Here is an 18107-nt window from a genome sequence, read left to right on the forward strand (position 1 = left end):
CTTGCTGCGGTGTAAAAAGAGCAGCAGGCGACGCAGAGAAGCTGCTGCTGCTGCTGCGACGAGAGGTTTGAGGGTTGTAGCTGTTGCAGCAGGGGTGCTGCAGCATCTGCTGCTGCAGCCGCTGCTGCTGCTGCAGCAGCTCACAGCCTGCGCCCTCTTCTTCCTGACTTTCTGCGGGTGCTGTCGGTGGGGATTGGGGTGACATCTTCAATGCGGCCGATGCGCAAGCCCGAACGAGCCAAAGCCCTGCAGCAGCAGCAGCAGCAATAGAAGCAGAAGCAGCAATAGAAGCAGTAGCAGCAGGAGGGACGAGAAGCAATAGACGCAATAGACGCAGCAGGGATGGCGGCAGCAGAAAAGATAGCAGCAGCAGCAACAGCACGACACCGACAACATCAGCAACAGCAACCACACTGACAACAGCAGCAGCAACCACAAGACCGACAACAGCAGCAGCAACAACAACAAGAACAGCAGCAGCAGCAGCAGATGTGTTTACCTGAGTGCGGACTGAGCGCCGGGTCCTGGCGTCTTGCTCTTGGTTCCTCCTGTTGCTCTCACTCTGACGTGAACAGCAGTAATACCCAACTCCTTGCAGCGTGCTGCTACATCAGCAGCAGCCATCATTGCAGCATAAGGAGAAGACTCGTCTCTGTCAGCCTTTACCTTCATGCCCCCTGTCACCCTTACTAGGGTTTCTCTGCCCGATAGATCTGTTACGTGAATAAAAGTATCATTAAAGCTTGCATAGATATGTGCAACCCCAAAGACTAACTCATCTTCACGGGTATGGCCCCCCAGCCCCGCAACTCCAACGCCAGCAGCAGCAGCAGCAGGTGCTGCAGCAGCAGCAGCACCACCGCTTCCTCCTGCTGCTCCAGAGCCAGACCCAGAAGAATCACCAGAAACACCCTCGCCCTTCTTAGATGCCATCTTCAAGATATTATACTCCACCTAATGCTGCTGCTGCTGCGGCTGCTGTGGCTGCTGCTGCTGTACTACGGTCAAGGCAGGCCTACGCTAATGCCTTCGCTGGTGTACGTACAACCGAATGCAGCAAACAAATACACCTCAACAAACTCCTCGCAGAAACCCTTCCTGCAACAACACAAATCCATGCCCCGCTGCTGCTGCTGCTGCTGCTCCTGCTCGCAGCGCAGCAGCAGCAGCAGCAGCCCCCCCACACCAGCCCAGCCCCATAAAATACTGCAGGCTGCAACGCATATACTTCGACATCGAAGCCCCTAATAAACCCTAAACCCTAGAAAATAAATTTAAAACTAAATAAATTGTTTATTAAAATATATTCTGCACTTCCTAACAATAACAGACAAACAGACAACCCGCACCACCACCCAGCAGCAAAGAAAAACCCCTGCTGCTGCTGTTGAAGGTCTAGCAGCAGCAGCAGCAGCAGCAGCAGCAGCTACTCCAGCTTCTGTTCCAGCAACCGCTAGCTGTGTGCATGCCTAATCCTGCAGCTGTGGAAAAACCAAGAATTTATTTGTGATAAGTATGCAAATATAATTAAGATTTAAGTTGCGATTTGCTGCTGTGGCGGCAGCAACAGCAGCAACAACTGCAGCAGCAGCAGCAGCAGCAGCTGCTGCTGCTGCTTGAGTCTCTGCTGCAGCAGCAAGCAGTCAAATACCCAATTTAAAGGTAATTAAATAAAGAAACCTTCAATAAAGAAACAAGCCCAGGGGTTTCTCAAGAAGACAAACCCAACAACGCTATTAAGAGGGTGTTTTTGTCGCTGCTGCTTCTGCTGCTGCTGCTGTCGTCCGTTGCTGCTGCTGCTGCTTCTAGCAACGTCGCAAAAGCACACATCGGCTTTAAAACAGCAGCAGCACCTGCTGTTGCATCATTAAGCCCACTTGCTGCCCCAGTAGTAGGCAGGAAGTCACCTAGCTGTGCAGCAGCAGCAACAGCAGCAGCCACAGCAGCTGCTGCAGTACTGCTGCAGCAGGAGCAACAGCAACTGCTCCAGCAGCAACACCAGCATCTGCAACAGCGTCAACAGAAGCTACAGCAGCAACAATTGCGGCAGCTTCAACAGCAGAAGACATCAGCAGTCACCAAAGCGGGGCCGGCAGCAGCAGCAAGCGCAATAGCTGCAGCAGCAGTCCAGGGGAAGCAGCAGTAGCAGCCACGGCACCCGTGGCGGCAGCAGCAGCAGCAAAGGATGCAGCGAGTTCTCTAGCAGCAGCAGCAGAAGGAACTCACACCAGCACCCCCATAACCGCTCCTGGTTGCTCATGTGCTGCAGCAGTTTGGTGCAGCAGCAGCTGCTGCAGCAACAGCCGCTGCTGCAACGTTTCAAGCCACAGCAAACTCTGCTGTGACTCTGTAGCAGTAGCAGCAGCAAAGATGAGAGAGAGGGGGCGCTGTGTTTGTGGGGGTGATTGTCTGGGGCCTGGCGGCAGCTTTGCTGCGGCAGCAGCAGCAGCAAGTGTACTCTGCAGCAGCAGCAGCAGCAGCAGCAGCGGGAGTGATTTGCTGCTGCTTCCCAAGGGCCACCTTCGCCGCCTGCGCAACAGCTGTGCCTACAAATGTTATGAGGCTGCAGCAACAGCAGCTGAGCTACTGCAGCAGCAGCAGCAGCAACAGCTGCTACCTACAGGTGCAGCAGCAGCAGCATTGCTGCTGGAGGTATGCGCAGCAGCAGCAGAAGCCATTCTAAACTGCAGCAAACATCGGCGTGGCGCATATGACAACAAGTAGGGTCTAGGGCTTAGGGTTTAGGGTTTAGGGTTTAGGGCTGAGAGATTAGGGTTTAGGGTATGGAGCCCTGCAGCAGCTACTTCTGCTGCTGTTTCAGGTGCTGTTGCTGCCGCTGCAGCAGCTGCTGTTTGCTTTGCTGTGGATGGTTCAGGATTGCTGCGACTCAGGTGCTTCTTGCTGCTGCTGCTGCTGCTGTAGAAGCAGCAGGTCCCCTTGTGGCTGGGCCTCTGCTGCAGCTACTCCCCTCATCGCTTTGCAGCAAGAGTGCAGCGCAGCAGCAAGGGCCTCCGCTGCCACAGCAGCAGCAGCAGCAACAGCAGCAGCAGCAGCAGAAGCAATCCGCCTTCGCTGCAGCAGAAGCGTCTGCCCTTCTAAGGGGCAGCAGCAAGCGCAGCAGCAGCAACGGCTACGGGGCTGAAGACAGCAGCAACCAGTTGAACAGCAGCAGCAGCAGCAGCACAGCAGAACCTGCATCGTCTGAGGTAGAGGAGGGGGAGAATTGCTGCTGTGCTGCTGTCTCCTTGAGCTGCGCCGACATGCACCTGCTGGAGGCAGCAGCAGAGACACTCGCTGCTGCAGCAGCAGCAACAGGCAAGTAGAGCAGCTAGCTAAGCAGCTAGCTGGTCAGTTGGCGGTGTAGCTAGCAGTGTAGCTAGCTGGCTAGCTAGTTGCTTAGCTAGCTGTGATGTAGCTGCCTAGCTAGCTGGCTAGCTAGCTGCCTAGCTATCTGTTATATAGCTGCCTAGCTAGCTGTTCAGTTAGCTGTTTAGCTAGCTAGCTGTCCAACTAGCTGCTCGCTTGAATTGCTGCAGAGACAGGTCTTATGTGTGCTTTGTCTCCTCAGGCTGCAGCAGCATTGATGCGCCGGAGGCTGCTGCTGCACGTGAGGGACCTTTGGGCATTCTGCTGCTGCAGCGGCTACCCCAAGGACAGCAGCAACAACGACAGCAGCAACAGCAGCAAGAAGCCTTGCAGGTTGGTCTCCCCCCTTTAGCTGCGTTGGTTCGTCTTGTAGCAGCAACGGCTGTATCTTGCTGCTGCGCAGCAGCAGCGACACGAGCTCCTGCTGTTGCTGCTGCTGCTACAAAAGCAGCAGCAGCAGGCAGGCCAGTAATATGATATGATGAAGACACAGCACCGCACTGCTGCTGCTGTTGTTCTTGCTGCTGCTCAGATGGAGCTCCTCTCCCCCACTGCCTCCGTCTTGACAAAAGAAGCAGCAGCAGCAGCAGCAGTTCGTTGCTGGCAACGGCAGCAGCAGCAGCAGCAGCATCAGCACGGCAACCTGTGGGAGGCTATAGCTTCTCTCGTCATGCCTCTCTGCCCGCCTCCCTTTGCTGCGAGTGCACTAGCGGCAGCAACGACAACAGCAGCAACAGCAGCAGCAGCAGTACACAGGCAGCTGCTGCAGCAGGAAGCAGCACTTATCCTTGCAGAAGCTGCTCTTCGTAGGGGGCCAGAGGAGCTTCGGGTCGGCTTCGTGTTGCTGCTGCTGTTAGTGTTGCCGCTGTTTGCTGCTGCAGTCTGCTGCTGCAGGTGTTGATGAACACTCATCGCTGTTCGTTCGGTGCTGCAGCAGGAGCTTGCCTTGTACACCGTTGCTTCGAGGCTGCTGCTGCTACTGCTGCTGCTGCTACTGCTGCTGCTGCTGCTGCTACTGCTGCTACTGCTACTGCTGCTACTGCTACTGCTGTTACTGCTATTGCTGCTGCTGCTGCTGCACTCAGGAGAAAGTTTTCGCGCATAATACGTTGCTGCGGCGGGCACTGCAAGAGGCCGCTGCTTTGCAGCAGCAACAGCAGCAGCAACAAAAGCAGGAGCAGCAGCAAGGACAACAAGAACAGCGAGAGACTGCATTCGGCTTGCAGCTGCGCGTCGTGCTGGCTGCCCTGCGGCTTCTCACCGCAGCAGCATCAACAGCAGCAACAGCAACAGCAGCAGCCGGTAGCACTGCCTTCTCTGTAGGTAGTTGGGCTGCTGCAGGTGTCCAGGAGTTGCTGCTACCGCTGCTGCACCAGCAGGAGCCGCAGATGCAGCAGCAGGGGAGTTTGCCGGAGAAGCCACAGCAGCAGCAACAGCAGCAGCAGAAACAACAACAACAGCAGCAGCAACAACAGCAACAGCAACAGCAACAGCAGCAACAACAGCGGGGAACGTCGGCAGCGCGCGAAGCTGCCCTATTTACTGGCTGTCTCCTCCTGTCTTCTCATTCGCTACCTCCTCCTCTTGCTGCTGATCTGCGGCGCCAGGTGCTGCACCAGTTGCAACATCGCGTGCAGCAGCAGCAGCAGCAGCAGGAGCAGCAGAAGCAGCAGCAATGTGCGAGAGCAGCACCCTCTCCTTGCATTCGCTGCGGCTGCAGCAGAAGCAGCAGTAATCCTTTTTGTCTGTCGGGCTGCGCCATAACGCTGCACTGCGTGTTGCTGATGCTGCAACAATCGCATGAGCAGCAGCAGCCGCATCAGGAAGCTGAGCTGCTGCTGCCTCCCAGCTTGGGTTACGTGCTCCAAAGTGAGCCCTTGCTGCTGCTGCGGGGGATGCCGCTGCAGCAGCTGCTGCTGCAAGGACTGCAAGGAAGACGGGTCCAGCATTTGCTGCTGCAGCAACTACTGCTGCTGCTGCCTCAATGCACCACGGCAGCAGCAGCAGCAACAGTAGTAGACACCATTGCTGCTGTCGGTCAAGCTTGTCTCTATAGCAAGGAGCCTCAACAGCAGCAGCAACTAATGGTGCAGCAGCAGCATACGCTACTGCAGCAGCAACGGTTGCCGCTGCAGGAGCAGCAACCGACGGTGAAGCAGCAGCAGCAACAACCACTGCAGCGTCAGGGCGAGGATATATTTTCTTTAGTAGTTGATGTGCTGCTGCAGTTGCTGCAGTTTCGGGCTCCTTTGGTGAGGCGTGCTGCTGCTCGCGCGGCGTCTTTGCTGCTGGGTGCATGCGCTGCTGCTGCACCTTCTCATAATGAACGGCTTCTCAAAGAGCTGCTGCAGTGCACAGGAGTTGCTGCTGTTGCTGCTGCAGCAGACGCATGCAGCTATGTGAGGCTTGCAGCAGCGGAAACAGCAGCGGCAGCAGCAGCGGCAATGGCGCGGCAGCCGCATACAGCAGCAGCAGAGCCTGCAGCAACGGACAATATCTGCAGCGCAACAGAGTCTCTCCTTGCTGACGGGGAGCCTCTGCTGCAGCGCTTTGCTGCAGCAGCCATCACCAGGTAACAGCTGGCGGCTGGCTAGGTTTTAGGGTATAGTGTTTAGCTTTAGGGTTTATCATCTAGGGTTTAGGGTTTAGGGTTTAGGGTTTGGAATCAAAGAGCCAATGCCTCCATTGGGACGATTCTGCAGATCTCAGTCGAGCTGCTGTTGGTGGTGCTGCTGCTTTTGCTGCTGTTGCTGCTGCTGTGGCTGCTGCTGCTGCAGGCTTCCGGGGTGTTTCGGGCTGTCTGCTGCTCCTAGGTATCTGCACAGCAGCACACAGTTGGCTCTTGCTTTACTGCAGGCTGCTGCATGCCCTTGTGCTGCAGCGCAGCATGTGCTGCAGCTGCGGTTGCTGCTGGCAGCAGCAAGACACGGGCAGCGGGCAGCAGCAGCAGTACAGGCAGCATATTCTACCTGCAGCAAAATAACACAGCTGCTGCTGCAGCACTATGCATCTCCCTGCTGGAGCGACACCATAGCAGCAACAGCTGCTGCTGCTGCAAGTCCCGCTGCTGACGTTGCTACACCCACACATGCAGCAACAGATGCAGCAGCAACAAAGGCAGCTGCAGCAGAAGCAGCAGCAAAGGAGGTAACGGAAGGCAGCTGTTTTGGCATTGCTCCATCTGCTGTCGAAACCACAGGCAGCAGCTGCTCGTGCAGCAGCGCGTGCGTGCTGCAGCAGCAGGAGCAGCAGCTGCTGCAGCTGCTGCAGCTTAAGAAGCATCAGAAGCAAGGGCTGCGGCTGCTGCAGCAACGCTGGCGCACTTCGGGCTCCATTGCAGTTTTCTGGGGAGTGCTTCCAGGTATTTGTATTTGGATACAGCAGCAGCAGAATCAACAACAGCAGCAATCGGAGCTGCAACAGCAGCACCCGCAGCAGCAACAGGAGCAGCAATTGGGCTCCCTGCTGCTCAACGTGCTGCAGCCTGCTGCTCAGGCCGTAGGGGGACGCGACCTTAAAGGCGCTGCAGCAGCTGCCGTTGTGGTGCTGCTTCGCCTTTGGAGAGACACCTCGTCCTCAGCAGCAGCAGCAGCAGCTGCTGCTATTGTTAAGCCTCTAGACGAATGCTTAGCTGCAATAGCGATTGATTCTACGGCAAGCGAAGCAGCAACAGGAGCACAGCAGCAGCTGCTGCTGCTGCAGCAAACTCTATCGGGATCCTTTCCCTTGTCCGTCACTCCCCCTGCAGGTCAGTGCTAGAGCCTCCAGCAGAAGCAGCAGCAGCAGCAGCATGACTCAGTGGGATGCATACTGCAACAGCAGCAACAGCAGCAGCAACAGCACTTGTGTTGTGTGAGGTGCAGCCACCACCGAGGAGTTCGCCTGTCTGACTCAGCTGGCAGCCCAACTGAAAGAAGCTTCAGAGTGTAGGCTGCTGCTGCTGTTGCTGCTGTTGCTGCTAGTCTTGCTGCTGTTGCTGCTGCAGTTTTTGCTGCAGCCGATGCTGCTGATCGTGAATGTGCTGCTGCAGCGGTTCTTGCTGTTGCTGCTGCTCTACTCGCTGCTGCTGTAGTTGGTGCTGCTCTAGTTGCGACTGCTGCTTTTGCTGCTGCTGCCCTTGCTGCTGCTGCCTTTGCTGCTGCTGCCTTTGCTGCTGCTGTTGGACGGAGCCTTCTTTGTCTTGTTGCTGTTACTTGCATGCATCGCTCTGTCTGTACGTTGCTGCAGCGGAGTGGCTGCCGGCAAGCTGCGCGGAGATTGCTGCCAAGAGCTGGGCCAGCATCAGCAGCAAAAGCAGCAGCAGGAGGAGTGCGAGAGAGGTGGGCGCTGCAGCTGATGCTGCTGTAGCATGGTTGTGGTGTCTTTGCTGCATGCACCAACCCCGCTGCAGCTTGCTGCTGCTGCTTGCTTCCTTCGGGCCTCTGGCGGCACTCTTAGAAGAATTGCTGCTACAGCAGCGGCGTAGCATGCATGCACAGCGGCTGCAGCTGCTGCAGCTTCTGGATGTGCTGCTTTGGGAGGTGCAGTATGAGCAGCAGCAGCAGCAGCAGCAGCACGTGGGGGCTGCGCGGCTTTGCGAAGTGCTGCTGCTGCTGCTTGATGCAGCAACTGCGGAGATCAGCAGCACCTTGCAGCACCAGCAGCAGCAACCGCAACAGCAGCAGCAGCAGCAGCAGCAGGAGCAACACACAAGACAGCCTCAGGATTGGGATGCCCCAGCAGCCACTCCAGCGCAGCCAAAACTGCGGTACCCGAAGCAGCCGCTGCTGCAGCTGCTGCCCGATGCACAACTAAGCCTCAGCAGCAGCAGCCTCAGCAGCTGCTGCAGCAGTAGCAGCAGCGGGACGCTCCCGCGATGCGACCGTACGGCGGAACTCTCAGCAGCTGCTGCTGCTTCTGCTGTTGCTGCTGCTTCTGCTGCAGCTGCTGCTGCCTTACCGGCAGCAGGAACAACCAAAAAGGAGAGCGACAGAGGCATCCAAGCTCGGCCTGCTGCTGCAGCAGCAGGTGCAGCAGCAGCAGCAGCAGTCCTTGCGTCATATAGCACCGGTGTCGGCCTAGGCAGCAGCCAAGAGCGGCAGCAAGAAAGCTTGGTGCTGCTGCCAACTGCGGCGCAGCAGGAAGTATTCTTGCTGCTGGACCTGCTGCAGCAGTTGCAGCTGCATGCAGCTCCAAGTGCTTTGCTGCCGCGTGTAGTTCGTTTGCTGCTGCTGCATCAGAAGGCGCACGACATGCTCAACAACCAGGAGCACTGCCGCAGCAGCAGAGGTAGCTGCCGCAGCAGCAGGGGCTGCTGCTGCTTCTCCTGCAGCAGGAGATCAATGATTGCTGGCTTCTGTGCTTTATGTGAACACACTGTATCTCTTATGCGGTGCTGCTGCAACCAGCGCATGCAAAGTGACTTGCTGCCGCTGCTGCTGGTGCTGTTGCACTGCACCCGTGTTGACAGCAGCAGCAGCTGGAGCAGCAGCAGCAGCTGCTGCTGCAGCGGTGTGCTGGAGCTGCTGCGCACAATACCTGTCGTCGCAAAACAGTGTCCTGCGGGGCCGGCAAAGCAGCGAGCTGCTGCTGTTGTGGCAGCTGCATGCGCAGCGGCACAGCAGCAGCAAGGGCAGCAGCAGCAGCACAACTCCTGGAGACAGTTCCACAAACCGCAGCAGCAGGTATATGAGGCGACAATACCGCAGTCGGTATGCAGCGCCCTCAGTAGCGCGCAGCAGGTGCTGCAGCAGCAGCAGCAGCCACAACAGCAACATCAGCATCAACTGCAGCAGCAGTCGCAGCAGCAGCAGCCCGAGCTACCCAGCCGCCGTACAGGCGGTTTGCAGTGCAGCAGAGTTGGCAGCGGAATTCGGGTGGGGCGTCAGTCTCTAGGAGATGTCTTTTCTTCCTTTGCGCATTCTAGTAAGCAGCAGCAGCAGCAGCAGCGAAAGCAGCAGCAGCATCGCCAGCAGCCGCATTAAGATCTGTGCTGCTTTTGCTTTGGGCGTCTCTGTGCTGCTGCAGGCAGCACAGCGACACTGGCATCTAGTGCGGCTGCAGCAGGTGCAGCTGGTGCAGCAGCAGCAGCAGCAGTAGGAGCAGCAGCAGCAGCAGCAGCAGCAGCGTGGCGACACTCGCAAAGGCGGCAGCTGCGGTCAGCGCCTGCTGCACCAAGAGACACAAGGGGGATGCGGCTGAAGCTCTGGGACTCTGCACAAGGGTACGCCGCTGCTGCTGCTGCTGCTGCTGCTGCTGCTGCAAATGCTGCCGGTGCTGGTGCTGTCGCTCGCCATTGCTGCTGCTGTTGTTGCTGCTGCTGCTGCTGAACATCTTGCGGGGGTGCAACGCGCCTGAAGCCGATACTGCACGGTGTCTCGGTTGTTATTCATCTCTGCTGCTCTGCTGCTGCTGCTGCTGTGCTGCTGCTGCTGTTCTGCTGCTGCTGCTGCAGCGGCCGTGTGGCTTGTTGGGAGTCGTGGTGGCAGCGGCTGCGCGGACTGTACATACACCGCAGCAACTTGGCCTGTGTCGCTGCTGTTGCGCCGCTGGCAAAGGCTGCTGCTGCTGCTGGAGCTGAAGCTGACGCTGCAACAGCGTTGGGTGCTCCCAAGGAGGAGACAGAAGCAGCAGCAGAAGCAGCAGCAGCTGCTGCTGCAGTCGCAGACAAGTTGTTTGCTATCGCGTTTTGCGCTGACTGCTTTTCCTTGAATGCGGAGCAGCATCTGGAGGCCCTGGCAGTTATAAAGTAAGTACAAAAAGCAGCAGCAGCAACAACAACAGCAGCAGCAGCACTAGCAGCAAAAGCAGCAAGTCACCAGGTCGATGTGCGGCAGCGATTGTGCTGTAAAGGCGTTGTCTTCCTTGGATTTCCTGTGCTACTGCTGCTGCTGCTGCTGCTGTTGCTGCTGCTGTCGCTGCTGCTGCTGCCGCTGCAGCAACGGGTTTGCGCGTTGCTTGCAGGAGTCTCCACTGAGCGTTTGCCGGCGTGCGGTGTCGCTTGGGGTGTACATGCAGCAGCGGCAGCTGCTGCTGCACCAGACCCCCCTACAGGTGTCTCTTTACTTGCTGGGGAGGGCAGCAGAAAGATGTAGAGACAACCCGTTGTCTATTTGGCTGTACGAGGCCTTCTGGCTGCAAGAACCGTGTCCGTCCTGCTGCTGCTGCTACTGCTGCAGCTTCGCTTTTTGCTGCTGCTGCTGCTGCTGCTTCTCGTGTTTCTGTTGTTGCTGCTGCTGCTTGGCGTTTCTTCTGCTTTCCCTGCTGCTTTTGCTGCTGTTTGTGCTGCTGCTGCGTTTGCTGCTGCTGTTGCTGATTCTACTCCGCGTGTTGCTGCTGCTGCTACTTGGCATGTTGGTGCTGCTGCGGCGTTTTCGCATCTGTCTGCCGCTGTTGTTGCTGCAGCAGCATGGCCTTGGTGTGCTGTTGGCGTTGCTGCGGTGGGTGTGCTGCAGCACGTACGGCTGCCGTGTTGCTGCTGCTAGCGCTGCTGCGGGGAGGGCAATTTGCGTCTGCTGCTGCGCTGCTGCAGCAAGCGAAGCACGTGCTGCTTGAGCAGCAGTTTCGTCAGCTAGAGAGGCTAGCAAAAGATGTGACTTTTGCTGCTGTAGTAGACACTAGTCAGCCTCCCGCGAGCAGCAGCAACTTCGCAGCAGCAGCAGCAGCAGGAGCGGCAGCAGCAGTAGCAGCGCAAGGTGCTGCTGCTGCAGCAGCAGAAGTGGACGTGGAAGCAACGCAACCAATGTGGCGCTGCTTTGCTGTCTATGATTTCTCTCACCCCATGCGCGAGGCAGCAGCAGCAGCTGCTGCTGCTTCTGCTGCTCCCGCACTTCGCAAGGCGCTTCAGCAGCTGCAGCTGCTGCCAGCCGATTTTTCATCCAAGGAGAAACACCCAACCGCCGGAGCGCCGGTAGAACGTGCAGCAGCAGCAGCAGCACCAGAACGTGCAGCAGCAGCACCAGAAGCACCAGAAGCAGCAGTAGCAGCAGCAACAGCGGGAAATTCAGCAGCACCCTTTTCAAGACACAACAGCGGCAGCGGTTCCTTTGGACGCGCGAGCCTGCAGTGAGAATGCCGCTGGTGCTGTTGCTGCTGTTGCTGCTGCTGCTGTTGCTGTTGCTGCTGTTGCTGCTCCTGTTGTTCTTGGCATGGCGCTCGCGGGCTACGCTCCTCTAGTGTTTCCTGCTGCTTCTGCTGCTGCTCCTGCTGCAGAGCTCTGTATTGGATGGGTCTGTGGAGCGATGCCCTCTCCGTAGCGGCAGCGCCGCAGCAACAGCAGCACCTTGCGGCAGCAGACGCTTCAGAGGCCTTGACAGCAGCAGCCGCTGCTGCTGCATTTAACTGCAGAGACTACGCAGCACTGCAGCTCTACAGCAAACGGCTAGGGGAGGTAAGATTGCATTTGGGTCCTGCTGCTGCTATCAAGCAGCAGCAGCAGCAGCAGCAGCAGCAGCGGCAGCGGCGGCGGCAGCAGCAGCAGCAGTGACAGCAATCCAACCCATCCCCAGCTGCTGCTGCTGCAAAAGCAGCACGAGCAGAAAAAAGCCATATGTTGACTGTGTTGCTGCGTGGATCTTTCTGGTGTATGTACAGCCTTACGCAAGATACTTCTACACTGCAGCGGGGCCTTCCGGCTGGCACGCCACTGCAGCAGCAGCAGCAGCAACAGCAGCAGCGAAGGCTGCCCTTGATGCTGGGGCAACAACGGGAGCTACGGGCGCTGCAGGGAGAAACAGAAGCAGCCGATTGCTGCCAGCACTTCAGCTGCTGCAGGTAGAGGCGTTAAAGCGCGCTGCAGCAGCAATGGCTGTTGCAGATGGGCAAGGTGCAGCAACAGCAGCAGCAACAGAAGCAGCAGAAGCAAACAACAACAGCAGCAACAGCTTCTATGCCGCTCTGCAGAACCTGCCTCACGATGCGTTGCTGCTTCCTGGGGCGCTGCGCAAAGTTGCAGCAGTACGATTAAACAAGGGTTTAGGGTTTAGGGTTTAGGGTTTAGGGTTTAGAGTGCGGGGCTGGTTGCGTAATGTTTATGGTTGGGGTTGAGGGTGTGAATACTCACATTCCAGGGTTTAGGGTTTGGGGTTTAGGGCTTATGGTCTAGCTCTTAGGGTTTAGGGTTTGGGTGTGCGCAGGCAGGGAGTTTGCTGCTGCCGTCTACTGAAGTGTATGCGCTGCTGCGCTGCATAGCAGCAGCAGCAAGCTTCAGCAGCACAGAAACTTTCAGCGGGTCGACGTTGCACTTGTTGCTGCCACTGCTGCACTACCAGCAGCAGCAGCAGCGACAGCAGCAGCAGCAGCAACAACAACAACAGCAGGAGCAGCAGTGGGATCCGTGGTGCCTTCTGCTGGCTGCACGGGAGCTGCGCCGCTTCGGACAGCAGCAGGAAGCCTTGCATCTGCTGTCGCTCGCAGCAGACTCCTCGTGCAGCAGCAGCAGCAGCAACAGCAGCAGCAGCTTTATTCTTGGGAGGCTGCACCTTCCATTGCTGCCGCGCCCTCTACAGGAGCTGCTGCAGATGCCGCAGCACCAACCGCAGCAGCAGCAGGAGCTCCTGCTGCTGCTCCGTGCATGCATAGCGACTGGACCTGCATGCGCTGCAACAGGGCTACCAGGAGCAGTAGCAACAGCAACAGCAGCAGCAGCAGCAGCAGTAACATGCCGAGCACCCCAACACGAAGAAACGCTGCAAGCCGCTGCTGCTGCTGCGCTGCACTGCTACTGCCGACTTGCGTTAGGTATGCTGTTGTGTGGTTTAGTGGTTTAGGGTTTAGGGTTTAGGGATTATGATTTAGGTTCGTCTGGTTCGTCTGCTGCAGCAGCTGCAGCAGCTGCAGCTGTTCTTCTAGAGTTTATGAAGGCCGCTTAAAGGAGCACCACTTGCTGCTGCTGCTGCTGCTGCTTTTGTTACTTTTGCTACTGCTGCTGCAGCCAACTGGACCGACGAATGGCAGAATATACCTCTTGATGCCGCCTGTAGAGACAGCAGCAGCAGCATCTCTGCTGCTGCTGCAAACTCGCTGCTGCTGTATGCAGCAGCAGCGGAAGCTGCACCTCCAGCGCTTCGCGCCGCTGCAGCAGCAGACTGCCCGGCTGCTGCTGCTGCTGCTGCAGCTTGCTGCTTTGCCTGGGGGATGTCTGTCTTACGAGTGGTGGCTCCAGTAAAGCCTTACTCATCGCAGCAGCAGCAACAGCAGCAGCCGCAGCAAGAGGAGGGGATGCAGGGGGCGGAGATACAGTCGGGAGCAGCAGGAACAGCAGCAGCAACACCAGCGCATGCAGAAGCTCGTGGGCCTTCAGCGCTTCTCCTAGAGGAAATGCCGCAGTTACCTGCTGCCTTGCAGTGCTGGAAGCAGCAGCAGCAACAGCAGCAGCAGCAGCAGCAGCAATCAGGAAGCAAGAGGGGACAGAACCAACGAGTGCATCTTTCTGCTGCTGCGGTGCAGCAGCTAGTGCTGGAGGCCCTGAAGTCGTTGCTGCGTGCTGCCCATCTATCTGTAACAACTGCAGCAGCAAACACAGCAGCAGGCATAGAGCTTGCTTTGGCGCTTCTGCATGCAATAGGACTGGTATGTACGAGCCAGTTCGAAACGCAGCAGCAGCAGCAGCAACAGCAGCTGCTGCTGTTGCTGCTTTTGTTGTTTTTGCTCTTGCTCACGCTGCTCCAGTATATCTCCATCCCCCGTAAGAAGGCTGGATCTGCTTGCTACCCTGTTGCTCCTGTTGCTGCTGCTGCTGCTGCAGGCAACCTCAGCGGACCCCACAGTCGCGCAACTCGTCTCCTCAGAGATGCCTTCTTTGCTGCGGCTGCAGCAGCCTTTGCTGCAGCAGCTGCTTGCTAAGGCAGCAGCAGCGGAGACGGAGCAGCAGGAGCGCCTGTACACCCAAATCCTCATTCAATTCGGTATGCTGCAGCAGCCGGTGTGCTCCACTTGCATGCATGCATCTCTGCATTCTTTTATTGGGCTGCTCTTGCTGCTGCTGCTGCTGCTGCTTGGCTTGTTGTTGCTGCAGCTCTTTCAGCGCCCCAGGCGACGGTGCTGCCGCTGGTGACGAGCATGGAGTGTACAGGGAGTCCTCGTTTAGTGCGTGCAGCAGCAGCAGCAGCAGCAGCAACAGCAGCAACCCACGGGGATCTGCTGAAAGAGGCCCATCTTCTGCAGCAGCAGCTGCAGCAGGTGTCTGTACACCTAGGAGAAAGGTGGTTTGCTGCACTTGACACAGCAAGCCATCTCGCCTTCGACCTGAAGCAGCCTGCTGCAGCAGTCCGCTTGCTGCTCCCGTTGCATGAAGACACACTCAAGGGACCAAAGGTGCTGCTGCTGCTGCTGCTGCTGCTGTTGATGTGCCTGGAGCTGCTGCTGCTCCTGCTGCATCCGTGTCTGTTTTTTCTTGTTGTTGCAGCAGCTGCCGGTGTTGCATTCGCGCTGCTGTTTGTTGGTGCTGCTGGTGCTTTCGTTGCTGATCTGCAGCACCTGCTGCTGCATGCGTTTTGCTGCTGCATGCGTTTTGCTGCTGCAGTGTCCGGCGGATGCAGCTTTCTTGCAGCAGCACGGGGCTGTATTACAGCAGGCGTATATGGGCTTGCAGTCTTTCATCGCGCTTGGTGAGCTGCCTGTACACCGCAGCAGCAACTGCATGCACTGCAGCAACTATTTCCAGCAACGAGCCCCCAGCAGCAGCAGTAGCAACAGCAACAGCAGCAGCAGCAGCAGCAGCAGCGAGATCACCGGATGATACAGCAGTTGCGGCCCGGTGGTTTGCTGTCTGCTCCAACAAACAGCAGCAGCAGCAGCATAAGCAACATGCATGTATGGATGCATGTTGCTGCTGCTGCTGCTGTTGCTGTTGCATGCATGCATCTGTGTGTATGCAGGGTGTGGGGAGGAAGCAGCGCATGCGCTGCACGGGAGTTGGGGCTGCTACTTCCGTGTCTTCTCTGCTTTGCTGCTGGAGCAGCGCCTAGAAAGCCGCACGGGGTGTCTGTACACCAGCGCTCCGCAGCTGCAGAAGCTGAATATGAAGCACTTGGAAGTACCTGGTTAGCTGCAGCACCAGCTGTCTCGCGACCTGCAGCAACAGCAGAAGCAGCAGCAGCAGCAGAAGCAGCAGCACGAGCTGCAACAAAGCAAAATGCTGTGTCTATGGAAGCTCACGTTGCTTACTGCTGCTGCGTCTGCTGCATCTGTTTCTTCTGCTGGTGCTGTTGCTGCTGCTGCTGCTGCTGCAGGAGCAGAAGGTATTCGCATACACCGGGTGCTGCCAGTAGTGTTGGTGCTCCCAACTAAAGAGAGGCCGCGTGTAATTGCTGTAGAGGGAGAAGACGGGCGCTGCTACCGCTTTGCTCTTAAGACTCAAGTAGACCTGCGGCTGCAGCAACGTATCCTCATGGAAGTAGACCTGCGGCTGCAGCAACGTATCCTCATGGTACCCTGCTGCTGCTGCTGCTGCTGTTGTTGTTGCTGCTGCTGCTGCTGTTGCTGCTGTTGTTGCTGTTGCTAATGGGGATGATGCTGATGTTCCTGCCGCTGCTGCTGCCGCTGCTAATACGGATGGTGGTGCTACGGTTGCTGCTGATGCTGGTGCCCCTGGTGCTGCTGCTGCTGCTGCTGCTGTTGCTGAATGGCAAACATCCGGTGTGGCTTCTGCTACTGCTGTTGCTGCTGCTGCTGCTGCTGCTGCTGCAGTGAGGCTTCGTGATGCTTTGCTGCGATTCGTGTACAGGTCTTTAAATATGTCTCATGCTTGCTGCTGCGGCAGACGCTGCAGTCACCGTGCTGCTGCGCAGCAGCAGCACACGAGCGACGGGCGACTCCGCAGCATCCGTTCATGGGAAACCTAGGCAGCAGCAGCAGCAGCAACAACAACAACAGCAGCAGCAGCAGCAACAGCAGAAACAGAAACAACCGTCGCTGGAGGAATTGCTGCAGCAGCATTCCTTTTGCTTTGTATGAAGTGACCCCCCTGTCTCCTTCCCTTGGGCTTGTTGAGTGGGTTGCTGCAGCACCAACATTAAAAGATCTGCTGGGGAGACACCGGCGCATGCAGCGCGTCCCTATCAATCTCGAGCTGTCTCTCTTCACTGCGGAGAAGCAGCAGCAGCTGCATCTACTGCAGCAGCAAAACACCCACACCACCAACACCACCAGCAACAGCTGCAGCAGTACCAGCAGCAGCAGTAGCAGCAGCAGTAGTAGCAGCAGAAGCAGCAGCAGCAGCACTCAACCTGCTGCCACGTCGGCTCAACGCGCTGCAGCAAAAGCAGCTAAAGATAGCCCAGAGGTGGTGAGCTGAACGAAGGGTCACCTTCATTGCAGCAGCTGTAGCAGTAGCAGCAGCAGAAGCAGCAGCCGAAACAGCAGCAGAAGCAGCAGCAGAAGCAGCAGCAGAAGCAGCAACAGTTCACAGGTGTTGCTCATGTGTTTGTTTGCTGCTGCAGCTGTAGCAGCAGCAGCAGCTGCACTCGCAACAGCTGTATTGGCTGCTGCTGCAGCAGCATTGCATGCGTGTTGCGGTTGTGATTGTTTGCTGCTGCAGCTGGAAGCAGCTTTTCGTGCCTTCCTTGACCGAACGACGGGAGATGACTTGCGGCAGCTGCTGTGGCTGCGCAGCAGCAGCAGCAGCAGCAGCAGCACCTGGCTGCAGCAGCGGCGCAGCATTGCATCGGGGCATGCAGCAATGGCAGCCTGCGGCTATCTCTGCGGGATAGGAGACAGACACCCAGGCAATCTGCTGCTGTGCTGCTGCTGCAGCAGCAGCGACTGCAGGGGCTGCTGCATCGCCCATATAGACTTCAGTGATGTCTTTGAGGCTGCTGCATGCAGAACCACACAGCCGGAGACTGTCCCCTTCAGGTGCTGCTGCTGCTGCTGCTGCAAGCGTTGCCGCTGCTGATGCTGCCGCTGCTGATGTTTCTGCCGCTGCTGATACTGCTGCTGTTTTTGCTGCTATTGTTGCTGCTGGTTATTTTGCTGGTGCTGCTGCTGCTGCTGCTGCTGACGTTATCGCTATCGTTGTTGTTGTTGCTGCTGCTGCCACATACTGCATGCATGCAGTGCATGCATGCAGTACCGGCTATATATATATATATATATATATATATATATGTTTTTGGGGTGTATGTGCATGCAGGCAAACGCGCATGCTTTCACGAGCTTTAGACGTTGGTGCTTCTGGGGGCATATTTTTGTCGTCTCTTTGCTTCTGCCTGACAACGCTAAGACAAAATAAATTTTATCTGTCTCTACTTCTTTCTGCATGCATCCTTGACCCTTCTCTCCCTCTTAAAGTCCTTAGACAGTCGCTACCCGAAGCCCCGCAACTTATCGAGGGGCCCCCAATGGGGGCCCCCCCAGCGGGTAAGCCTAGGAGTGGGCCCCCAGGGGGGCCCTCTGGGGGTCCCCCATGGGGCCCCCAGGGTACTGCTACTAACTACGGTGAAGGCATTGCAGTGCGCTGGCCGAGGACGAGAGAAGAAGTCCTTGAAAGGGTTTTAGACAAACTCAACGGAGTCGATTTTGGGTGGGTCTCTGCATGCATGCATGCATGCATGCATGCACGCATGCAGGCGTGCATGTAGCTCGGTTTGCATGTGTGCATGCATGTATGGATGCATGCGTTGTGGGGCTGCGTCTGCTGGAGAAGCCTTATCTGCCGGCATTACATTGCACGATAGCTGCATGCTTGCATGCATGCAGGGTTTAGGGTTTAGTGTGTAGGGTTTTGAATGCATGCATGCATGCATGCACTTCTTCTTGTCCGG

The 18107-nt window shown here is 57.3% G+C and overlaps 2 protein-coding genes across 2 annotated transcripts in view; one reads left to right on the forward strand and one right to left on the reverse strand.

Annotated features, from left to right (window-relative positions):
- Positions 1-140: 140 nt before the first annotated feature.
- On the reverse strand, positions 141-933 carry EAH_00038570 (40S ribosomal protein S14, putative; the record flags this gene model as incomplete). Its single annotated transcript, XM_013395454.1, has 2 exons — positions 141-246; positions 500-933. The coding sequence occupies 2 exons, from the start codon at positions 931-933 to the stop codon at positions 141-143; spliced, it is 540 nt and encodes a 179-aa protein (XP_013250908.1).
- Positions 934-2370: 1437 nt separating this feature from the next.
- EAH_00038580 (phosphatidylinositol 3-and 4-kinase domain-containing protein, putative) overlaps positions 2371-18107 on the forward strand; it is a gene marked incomplete at both ends in the record, with an annotated part of 17072 nt that continues 1335 nt past the window's right edge. The window contains 23 exons of the mRNA XM_013395455.1: positions 2371-2652; positions 2892-3231; positions 3569-3699; positions 3899-4195; positions 4452-5938; positions 6180-7114; positions 7594-9270; positions 9373-9568; positions 9800-10093; positions 10284-10492; positions 10800-11409; positions 11557-11734; positions 11938-12300; positions 12480-13083; positions 13277-13914; positions 14090-14249; positions 14360-14610; positions 14867-14951; positions 15222-15386; positions 15576-15772; positions 16070-16630; positions 16883-17199; positions 17477-17866. Of these exons, the coding sequence (XP_013250909.1) occupies positions 2371-2652; positions 2892-3231; positions 3569-3699; positions 3899-4195; positions 4452-5938; positions 6180-7114; positions 7594-9270; positions 9373-9568; positions 9800-10093; positions 10284-10492; positions 10800-11409; positions 11557-11734; positions 11938-12300; positions 12480-13083; positions 13277-13914; positions 14090-14249; positions 14360-14610; positions 14867-14951; positions 15222-15386; positions 15576-15772; positions 16070-16630; positions 16883-17199; positions 17477-17866 (10367 nt within the window). The remainder of the gene's footprint in view (positions 2653-2891; positions 3232-3568; positions 3700-3898; positions 4196-4451; positions 5939-6179; positions 7115-7593; positions 9271-9372; positions 9569-9799; positions 10094-10283; positions 10493-10799; positions 11410-11556; positions 11735-11937; positions 12301-12479; positions 13084-13276; positions 13915-14089; positions 14250-14359; positions 14611-14866; positions 14952-15221; positions 15387-15575; positions 15773-16069; positions 16631-16882; positions 17200-17476; positions 17867-18107) is intronic.

Source organism: Eimeria acervulina, genomic scaffold (genome assembly GCF_000499425.1).
Source record: "Eimeria acervulina Houghton genomic scaffold, Eah_scaff438, whole genome shotgun sequence".
Classification (NCBI taxonomy): Eukaryota; Apicomplexa; class Conoidasida; order Eucoccidiorida; family Eimeriidae; genus Eimeria; species Eimeria acervulina.